This window comes from Fulmarus glacialis, unplaced genomic scaffold (genome assembly GCF_000690835.1).
Source record: "Fulmarus glacialis isolate BGI_N327 unplaced genomic scaffold, ASM69083v1 scaffold24834, whole genome shotgun sequence".
NCBI lineage: Eukaryota > Metazoa > Chordata > Aves > Procellariiformes > Procellariidae > Fulmarus > Fulmarus glacialis.
Window position 1 is genome coordinate 7,386 of NW_009206446.1, and position 11,121 is coordinate 18,506.

The 11,121-nt window shown below is 42.3% G+C and overlaps 1 protein-coding gene across 1 annotated transcript; it reads right to left on the reverse strand.

The window, feature by feature from the left end:
- Positions 1-2,174: 2,174 nt before the first annotated feature.
- JMJD6 (jumonji domain containing 6) lies at positions 2,175-10,821 on the reverse strand (the record flags this gene model as incomplete). The annotated part of the gene is made up of 6 exons (XM_009575754.1): positions 2,175-2,892; positions 4,567-4,694; positions 5,357-5,495; positions 5,617-5,752; positions 7,100-7,386; positions 10,403-10,821. Coding segments are annotated over 6 exons (1,146 nt in total), but the record flags the coding sequence as incomplete, so codon positions are not given.
- Between the last annotated feature and the right edge of the window lie 300 nt (positions 10,822-11,121).

The following is an 11,121-nucleotide window of genomic DNA, read 5'->3' on the forward strand; positions in this document are numbered from 1 at the left end:
CACCCAGCCTGGAACGAGGGCCTGGGAAGCACCAGCTCCCCCGCTTCCTGTAAGGCCAGTGAAGCTGACTCCCTGATAAGAGATAATTTATTCTAGTCCTATTTTAAAAAAATCCCGATCTAGCAGGACCTCCTGTTTAGAGCACGCCATGAAATGCCAACAGTTAAACTCTGGTGAAAACAAAGCGCCTTGTTCTGCTACAATTTATGTACCACACAGCAATTCTGGAAGGGCCACCACATAACACCACGTGGCCAAGAGTGCTGAACAACATCCCTAATGTTTTCTGCTACAAAAAGCTAACGCCAAGTTAGGACGTCTCAGGTTGCTTAGGATGTCTGGAACATTTTTTGTGGGAGGACGACTTCAAAGCATCTTACACAGTAATTACATTTCAGCCTCACAACACCCCTGTGAGGTAGGTATTTGCCTCATCTACTGAAACAAAGACAGAAGCTCACCAATTCAGCTGGGGCAAGAGCCTGTATGCGGAAGAACCAGAGATCCCAAGAGTCCCAATTCCCAGGTAGCCTAAACAGATATACCTTTGTTTCATATCAGAAAGTGCCTTGCGGAGAAGTCAGTAGAGCGTTGCTGGTATCACGATGCCTGCTTTTCTGCGAGGGATGTCAAATGAACACAGGCTTCAATCTGAAATGGTTTTCTACACCATGGAAGAGTTCACAGGCACGGAAGAATACTCTGCACTCTGGATCTTCCCCCTGTGCTCCTGGTGGTAGAGGTGTGGCTTTCCCGGCACAGCGATCAGGCTTTCACACACATGGATTTTAAGACTGCGAAACTGAACGGTGCATGCCAAATGCAATTGCAAGCTACAGCATAAGCCATCTTACTGACATATTGTCAAGCCACCGAAAAGGGCAGCAGACAGTTCTCTAAGGGCTCTTCCCATGGTGACCGAGCTGAGACTTCTGAGCCTTTGCCTCTCCAGGCACCCATACTCTTCCAAAAGGCAGCAGCTGCAGCCCGCTCTGTCTGAGAGGACATACAGATCGTGCAGGATCCCAGGCTGTTCAACCGGGCAGGAAAAAAGGCAACCTTGGCCAGAAATGCCAGGAGTTTGAGAAGGCTTTTTTAAGTGAAGTAATCTTGTGGAAGAATCTGCAGCAGTCTACAAAGCAAGCGTGCTCACTTATGCCTGGCTATCACAGGAATTTCAGGAGTCCGGGCACCTGAAAAGTGTACCAAAAACCTTTCCCCTCTCCATTTTTTCACCACCACGCTGCTCCTACACAAAGTGAACGGCACAAAAAGATTCAGAAACAGAGATCCCGACAAGCGTATTTAGGATTCCCTTGTACAACAGGATATTGCCTGGTCTCCAAGAAGGGAGAGAGTGTTTAAATAGGAAGGGACAAGGTTAAAAAAAAAAGATCAGAACACCCAGACAAGCAATGTTCTGGGTTCCATCAAACCCAACATGTGTAAGAAAGTCATAGTTAAGGCTGCCAATCTGCTTTTTGATTCTGCTACCAGTGCCTGGGCATTATTGCATGTTTACTACACGCACACCACTTCTGCTTTCAAGTTTCCTCTCCCAAAGAAGAACGGCTGAAGTGAGGAGACCTAATACCCACCTCCTAGGTCTCAGGAGAGCACCCAAGGAAGCACCCCAACGCAGCTAGCTTCTGGCTGTGCTCTTCAGATAGAGAAGAAGGATCATTTCCTTGCAGCACACCTTCAGCCAGACAGACCTCTTCGCTGACACTACCAGCGCAAGTCCCTGCTAAAAAAAACAGCAGCTCCAACAGATCCCTTGGGGATGAGAGCTTTACCCAGCATAATACAAACGCATCTACACAGACTTAAGCAACACATTGCATTTTTAAAAAGCATAAACAACAATATGTCCCCCTCCCAGTCCTTTAAAATTGGCACCACAAGTTCCGGAACCGTCTGAACCCATAACCTCAAAGAAAAGCCATTTAGGTATGTGAACTGCACTGGCCTGAACGAGCCCACGGCCCTGTAACTGCTTGGTATTTAAAGCTCAGCAACTGTTATTATGATATAAGAGTCAGGCTTTGTCAGTTGTTGCCTAGTGCTAAACATCACGCCTGCACCTAATGGATTGTAATTACTGGCAAACGCTGACTTTTACCCCACAGTTTTTGCTGTGCAAGAAACTCCAGGATTCTCCTGCTCCATCGAGCTTCCTATCGCAAGGTGCTAGTGCATCTTTGTTACCAGTCATCATAACAGACACAGAGCAAAAGTAAATGGACTGTTGCTGGTTAAGGTGTTGCACCTTAGATGTATGCATGTAGATTAAGACCACGAAAGATGCTTCAGGTCGGTGGTCACCTCTGCTGAAGTTGCTTCAGTGTTTGGAGCATTCATACCACCTTCCCTTCCTGAAATTCTGGTGCGAGATCCGCCGGACGTTCGGATAGGCCAAAAGGGCTGGTGTTCCTTTCCTCAAGTGTACAGGACAACATGTAAACATATGACAGTGTCAAAGCAAGGCAGGTTTTTACATTTACCTGCTGGTTTTAAAAAGAGTTCTTTAAAAACTGACCGTCGTCTTCCTTGCCAGTTACGTGAACCATTAAATACTTGGCATGTCCTTACCCAAAGCTGGGTTATTAGTGCACTCACTCGGGGCGCAGAGGGGACAAAGCATTGCACAATAACGTAGAGTCGGGGCATTCCCCTAGGAGTTATTAAGGAGCCAACCTTCGACAGCACATAATGAAGACAGATGTCTGGATCGAGGAAGAGTTACAAAAACTTAAGGACTGGGAGAAATAGAAGCAGAAGGGGGTAGAACAGAGCTGGCTGGCTGCTAACGGAGCTTCGATCGGCAGCTGCCTCTAGGTAGGTGTTGTTATCTCTCAGGGGTAGCTGCGGCCTCCACAAGATTCCCTAATCCTGTCAAAAAAAGTACAACTGCCTGTCAACAACTATAGCATTTCCCTCGTATCAGGACAAAAGATCGCAGCATGCAGGTTAATTGTATGTTTATTCTTCCTACAGAATTGTACAAGCTACATAAGATTTTATGTTTGGAACTGTTTCTATCAACTAATCCATCGCACAGCTGGAGCAGAAAGCCCACCCATCCTCACAGAGTGAAACAATCAACATGCAGGAGGAAGAACAGTGAAACCTGGAAAGCAAGCGTTCTAGGCAATGTGCTGATTTTTAATATTTAAGATATTCATTTCAAAATTTGAAGTGCAAACAACTTAAAAATGCACACAATTTTCAGAAGAACAGATCTGCACATGTGCTCTGCATTTTTACAGCTTTTTTTTTTTCTTTTAAAATAGGGTCTGCATTAAGGTTTGTTATCTCCTGCTGCTTATTCTCTGCCTGAAGTCACACTGGCTGCTGAAATGGGATTTGACAATGTCATACAAACAAATTGTTAAAGCCTCCGGGGCAAAATAAGCAGTCAGTACAGTTCTCTCCCTACTGTTTAATGATGCTCTGTACTTGTAATTCAATTGTATTCAGTTATTAGCAACTCCTGAAAACAAGAGAGCAATATATCACAGCAAGATAAATGGCAACACGTTCAGGGGCAAACAGGTCTTCAGGCAATACCCTACACCTGGAAGTCAGGCATGATACTGGGAATCTGGACTTCCTCAGGTAAATTACTATGCACACCTTCTTTAGCTGGCCACACAGTAAGTCACCACAGCACTTGCATCCATGCCAAACCTGGAGTATCCAACAGCTCAGCACACTAACGCAGGCAGGCAGCTAATACAGCAGCATCGGTTAACCGAACTGCAAGGAGTTCACTTAAGAATTTTGGCAAGCCTCTGCTATATGAGAAAAACGCTTCATTTAGCGAAGAATTTCTAAGTTCCTCCCTGCAGTATACTCCCAGATTCCCAGTGTTTCACTGTTTTTAACCTGGCAAGTCCAGAGAACCTTCTTCCTCGGCAACTTTACCCTAAGCAGTATCTATTCTTGGTTCTGCAATATTAATGTTCCCTCCCTCCAGACTGACTAGAAACTTGCTCTTTTTTCTGTTGTGGTTTTTTTTTTTTTTTTTAATAGATAAACACAGACATTTGGGATGAATTTTGCCTTTAGCAGATAAAACAGTAATTGAAGTAATCCAGGCAACAATAAGAGAAACTGTACAACTACTTGAAGGTTTTCCGTTTGGACAACAAGGCATCGAAACCTGAGTCTTGCCTGATCATTCCTCATCTTTAACTATTTACTATTCATTTGCACTCTCTGAAGAGCACAGTTAAAATATCCCACCTCTCCCATTAAAAAAAAAAATAAAATACTTTCTCTATTAAAAGAGACAACTTGGAAAAGTAATAAAACTGTTTATTAAATAAAGTAAAAAACCTCATTTTTAAAAAAAAAAAAAATCAAGAATCTCAGTTTTCAGTTTGGAGCAATTAAAATAATTCACGGAGGGAAGACATCACCACTGGTCAACTGCTTTCCATTCTGTAAGGGACCCCTTGCTCTCCATCCCTCTGTCCTGATGAATTGCCCTACCCTAATTCTGCCAGCTCTGCCTTGTATTGTCTTTTGCTCGTTTAAAAACAACAGTTGCCATGGGGTCACCTGGAGGAGCTGCGCTCTTTGCTCACACAGTCGTCCTGGGAAGTTGTATCACCGTTACCCATCATGCTGCATGTTCTCCTCTTTTTCCTCCGGTGCATCATCCCCTCTGTCTCAGAGCCAGAGTCACACTGAAGTATGAAGAGATGAAACCAGAATTCAGAGAAACCTAGTAAACTGTTTGGGTGTGGAATTCACCGTAAGAGCTACCTCCGCAACCCTGAATAATCAATATTCAAAGAATGTGCTATTTCAGATTAGCCACATGAAATAAATTTTAAATTAAGATTTAAAAAATAGGAACAGCTATGTTCTTAGATTTCATCACCGACTATGCTGGCTTGGGGCAAGACAATTGTTGTGTTCGTTTTGGCTCCTAGAAGGACCTAATTTTCCGAGAGCAGACTCAGTGCCTTCTGAAGCACTTAGGTGCCTAGAAAAGTCCCCTGTCATAACTGAGTTTTGGTTTTGGATCTTTTTCCCCCTCCCCATTTTTAAAACATCCATTTTGCAGCCATTTTAAACAAGCATTACTTAGCTAAAGAAGTGACAGATTTATATGTAATATAAACATACATCAAACAAACCAAATTCATTTAGCAACACAAAGAGAGACTTCAGCAAACAGAACCTGCTAAGACCACAGCCTCCCCCACCATGCAGATTTGTTTAGTTGCTTTCTATTAATTTCTTCCATAAGACATGAATATTAGGATGAGGACACATGATCAAGTATGGAAAAAACCAATATAATTGCAGGATATGGATCACCTACTGTAGTAAAAAGCATTACCTCTGAATCAGAGTCTGAGGAGCTGGAGCTTGAGGAACTGGAAGAATCGCTGGAACTATCAGAAGCAATACCAGTAGATTCCTGCAGGTCAACTGAGTCAGCCAAGGCTGCCAAGTCAGGATGTTCCTGCTTTAGAATCCTAAATACAGTTGAAATTTCAGGGTTACCCTTTGAACAGTAACACTGCATGCAAACGAACAGGGTATTTTGGGGTTTGTTTTAAATAGCGAATATGAAAAGAAAGCTACTAAATCTCTTACCTGTACCATTTCCGTGACAATTTGGGTCTCCCTCTTACTGTCTTGTGCCACACCACAGGGAAGTTGGTACAACTGGCAAAGTTTTGCGTGATGGCAATAGTTGTGTCAAGATTGAGAACTACATGCCACCAGCCACCTATAAATACAACACCAATGACGATTTCTGGCTACATAGCAGAAAACAAGTTCAAGAACAGCCGTGTACACTTTTTCCATAGCACAGGGGGAAATTGGACCTTATCTCCCAAACCCAGGCGAGTTTGCCACAATGGCGTCTTTCCTCAGTCTCATTCCAGCATTCGCTGCAATGCTCTACAGATTCTTGTTACCGAAGGCTGCTCAACGCTCTGACCAAATTATCCAGCTCAGTACTGGAACAGTCCTGAAGATCTGACTTGACAGCAACACACTGGCTACTGACGGCTTTTTTAATAGCAAGGGCCATTGTAACCCAGACTACACGGAGACCCTCTCTGTTAAGCTGGAGAGCACTTTCCACGCCGATTTAGTAAGATTCTTATGACTACAGACTAACATTTCATTTAAAAATAGATGCAAAATTGTTTCCCCACATAGGATAAAAATAGACAGTGGTGTTCTTACAACCCACTTATAACCTCATAAAAAGACTAAGGAAACAGTTTAATGGAACCTGACAGCTACAAAATCTTAACAGAAGGTATGCTGAGGAGTCACTAATAAGTGCCAAGACAATCACAAGGCACTCTTCAAGCACGAAGTCAGCTGTATGTTAGAGACAAGCAATGTAGATAGAAGCTATGGGCCACGCTGCACAAAAATGACGCAAGATTTAGACGTTAGAATTTGGCACTGAACTCACCCGCTTCATCCACTAGCCACCTCACCTCGCAGTTATAATGGGCACACAATGTGCAGCCACTCAAAGAGAATGGCATCCTCATCAGATCTTTCTTTAGCTTTTGATTTCAAATGCAAGATGAAGCATAACCACAGAGAGGTGGGTGGAAAGTGTCAATGCCTTTAAGTAGTTCTTTTCCACAGCTAAGAAAAATTCATACTCAGTCAGACTACCCAGGCTGCAAAATTCAGTCATGAATTTCCTACAGTGTATATAAACTCAAACATTCTTGTCTAAGAAGTTACTAGTACTCAAAGACCTCTATTATTAAAGGAAACCTTGATGGTTTCCTATTACTGCAATTTAGTTCAGGATCACATTCCTGTAATGCTGCAACTGAGGTTCTGTTTGTTTTGTCATCTGTACCACATGCAATCCTGTGCTACAGGCCATATATGTTTCAGGACATTCAGAAAACAACTCAATAGTCTCAAAGAGCGCCTCGCAATATATATATCCTTTTTGAAACAACTCAGAATAGTTTATCTTGTAAGAGATGGCCCATATAAGAAAGCTGAAATATTCTCTTTGTCTCTACCACATACAACGTTAAAAATATGCTTTTCTCTCCCAGAATTCCTTACTGGAGAGATTTGTACATACCTGGCACAAAAACTGTCTCGCCTGGTTTCTGTAAGATTTCCAGGGGTTTGAATTCAGGGGGCCAGGTGGGGAGCTGCGTCCTAGGATAGATGACATTGAACCAAGTGATAGCCTCATCCTGCTGGTTCCCTCCCTCTTCTCGCGTCACCTTGATCAGCTCTCTGGGAGTGCTGGTAGGGAACAGGCACCAACGCTTATGTCCCTGGACTAAGGCATTCCACGCACTAGTTCCCAGGGGATCGATGTGAATTCCTGTTCCAGAACGAGGTGGGCCCATCACAAACCATCTGCATTGGGGGAAAAAAAATCCTTTCGTCATAGAGCAAGCAAGTAGCTACCTTCTCTTTTCTTCATATCAGACAGAAAATTACAGCTGTTAATGTTACATTCAGTTAGAAATCAAGATAGTCACAGTTCCTTAATTTATCTTTTTGAGATTGTTCGGCTCACACTACAGCAAGAAGATACAACATGGGTTTAACCTAAAAACCAACATGAAATGGGACAGGAATGACTCTGGGACAATAAAGTGAAGATAGCTTTTTGTATTTCATAGCTGTATTTTGTTTTAAACAGTTCTTCAATAAAATATATACTTATTTCAAGGTTTATGAATGTGATTAAGTCACATTCATAAACAGCCTGCATTAGGATTTTCTTACTATGCAGAGGGATTCTCCTAATCCTATGTTTTTTCTAAAATTCGCTACTTATAAATGGATCCAGAACTGCAGAACAATGAGGAACAAACAAAAGGCAAGGAACAGCAAAGTTACGCAACCCTGGCCTCCCTCTATGCCTTCTGTTCATTTACAACAGGCTTTTCATTCTAACACTTAACTAGTTGGAGCTTATTCTCCAGTGACCATTCAGGATTTAGTGTGTATATTCTTATTCCCCATTTGCTAGGTTTATTTCTCCCTATGGAGAACTTTATCTGCTACACATGTTTAACAGCAACAGCACCTTCAATTGCTCATTTTCCCTGTAACAGAACAGTAAGATCTACCATACCAGATAAAGCAGTGTAAGTGAGGTGACTTAATATCAGGCGTCAAGAGGGAAAAAATGGCAATAATTGTTTATTGGGCAGCAGAGAGGGTAGAAACTAAAGCACCAACAAGACCCCTCCGTCGCGTGGCTGACAGGCAGGCGATACCCAGCAAGAGGAGTTCAAAGGTTCAGAGAATATCGGAAGCCAGCAAGCTCTCCATCTCCCCTTTCCAAAGCAGGTGTAAATTAAGCTGGTTTCCAAGTATCACTTGGAATAGTGATAGCTAGCACCAACCATAGGACTGTAAGTTTGGTTATCAAGCTGCACTCTTCTACTTCAGAAAGGAGCCATAAAAACGTAGATAGGCAGGTGTTTGTCACTTCTATTGTCAGTTCACTCTTCAGCTTCATATTAGCCTTGGAAAGCTAATTAAACCACAAGCAGAACAGTAAAAGCTTTTACTAAGAATCAGAAGATCTGTCTGGTACACAGACAAGACGCACTGTTGAATACCATTTTTCTGGCTATAACCTGAATCTACACAGGCAGAAGATTTTAAAAACCTTATTTAGCAACACTATCATTTACCACCATCTTCCTCCAGGCATTTAATTTACAATGAACATAACCCAGTTTGCCACAAGACATCAGATTTACCGTTAAAAACTTCACAACCTGTAACTTCAATTTAAAAGCAAAAAACCCAAACCCCACCCCCCTCAAACTAAAATAGCTGCTTCAGTAAATGGCTTCCAAAAATTACTGCCTTCATTTTAAAGAGGAACAACTCCAATAAAGATGCTCTAAACAGCATGAGTTCTTACTTTAAGATCTATGCACTATCACACACCTCTCAATCCAGAGGTCAATCTGTACAGTGCATATCCTGATGCATATGATTCTCTGATTCCATTTGATTCATATGATTACAAAGCAACGCTTCCTGTTGGATTTTCAGTTATGCTCCTAAACTACTGGATACTCTTCATCTGTTTCTGTACCTAGATAAAACCCCTATCTGCAGGAGGCATCAGTGTCCTCTCTTGTATCATTCATCTCTCAATAAACAACAACAGCTTCAAACAAACCCACGTTTTCCAGAACAAAATACAAGAATTTGAATACCGAGATCACAAGGAAGGAGCTCAGCACGTGCCTGTAGGTGGGGAGAATGTAGGGGAAAGAGGTATCAATGTAAGTGAGTCACAACTAGATTATCTAGTTTACCTATAACTTGGATAAATGATTCCCAGTTCTGTAGGTGTACTCAGTTTCTACTAGAGACTACACCTGGTGTGCTTTTGCATTTGATCACAACATTGTATGTTCTCCTTAGAAGCAAATTATAAAAAGGGTCTGTTACAACACTGTAAAAACACCTACTTCGGTGATCTTAAATAGAATTAGTTTCATGCTTTCACTCCTGCAAAAGCACAACTGGACTATAGACACGTGGAAGATTGCAGAGAAGAGAAGAGTACCATTATTCATTACCTGTTCTATTTTATTAAAAAAAAAAACAAACCAAACCCCAAACAATAAAAAACCCACATCACAGCCTCATGTCACTTGAAAGGCAAGGCATTCTCTGACAATTATAACATGGCTGTAAAGACTTTAATTACTTGGGAGCGTCGAGCTTATGCTCATACTGCTATGAAGCATTATATTAACATAGACAGAAATCCCTTTTGTATCTAACAGCCCAAATACAAGGTTGTTGGATTTGATTTCAAGAATGAAGTGTCATTTCAATCCTTTTTCAATCAGATGCAAAAAAAGAGTTGAAAAGACTACATAGATGCGAAATATTGTTCTCTCTCAAAATCATTGGAAGGGGAGCTAAGAACTAGTCTCCACTCTTCATACTAATCTAGCTCAAGATCTTTATCTTAAAAGGATTGACTCATAATTAAACAAAATCCCACTATGTACATAAGCCACTGGTGCAAAACCCAGGAGCTAGGCCTGAGGTACTTAAAACTTGAAAGCCAGAAGGCACACATAGCAAGAAATTAATCTTCATAACTTTCAGTAACTATGTATTTTTTTTTAATTCTAAGAAGTGAGGTAAACTGACTCAAAAAAAAGAAAAAAACCCCACAAACTTGTAGCAACACTGGTGGCAGAACCAGAAATTGTGATACAGAAATCCGCCCTTCCCTCCCTCTGGGTGACGAATGTATGCTCATTTCAAAATACCAGACGTAAAGCTATCACTTTGTTTTATACAAGACAATCATACTTATTTAGGAATAGCTAATGAGATACAAAACACCTACTGTTACCTTGCTGTCACTGTACTATACCTGTAAGGCGGCCTTCGTTTCTCCCCTGCATACTGAAACAGATCATCAGTGAAGAATTTGGGTACTTTGTAGTCCTCCAGGAGTTTCCTGCGCTTGGGATGCTCTCCATAACTGCTGTCAAAGATGTAGAGCGGGCTGTCATCACGTGTGGTTTCCATATACTCGATGTAGTATTTCATCTTCATCTTCACAGAATAACCGTCATTGTCCTCCCCACATTTGAACTTCTGGTTCCTATACTTGCGTTTCAGTCGTTCCAGAGTCCACTTCTCCTGTGCAGACCAGCCCACCTGAGCATTCAGCAAGACTACAGGCTTGTAAGGTTTTTCATAACGCTCAACAAACTCCTCCACTGTTAACTGGAGTGCATCTGCCCTTTCCACATTATCCTGTGAAACCAAGAGAGGAATACGGAACAGATATTAGGACAGGCTAATGTCCTAGAACTGCGCTTTCTAAGTCAGCATGGAGGAGCTTCACGCTTATACTTTGTTCCATACACCAGGACGGTATCAAGCTGCCTACGTGTTATTTTAAGCTCCCCGAGGCTGCAGCCCTATTTCTCATGCCCCGCTCCCTGCACCCATCAGTAAGACCGGCAGGTGAAGCCCTTTGGCACTCCTCCCACCGAGGTAACTCCCCAGGCGGAGAGGCCACCCCTGCCCTTTCGGCTGACACAGCCCCTGCTGCATTTCACCCCCCTCGCCGACCCCGGCACC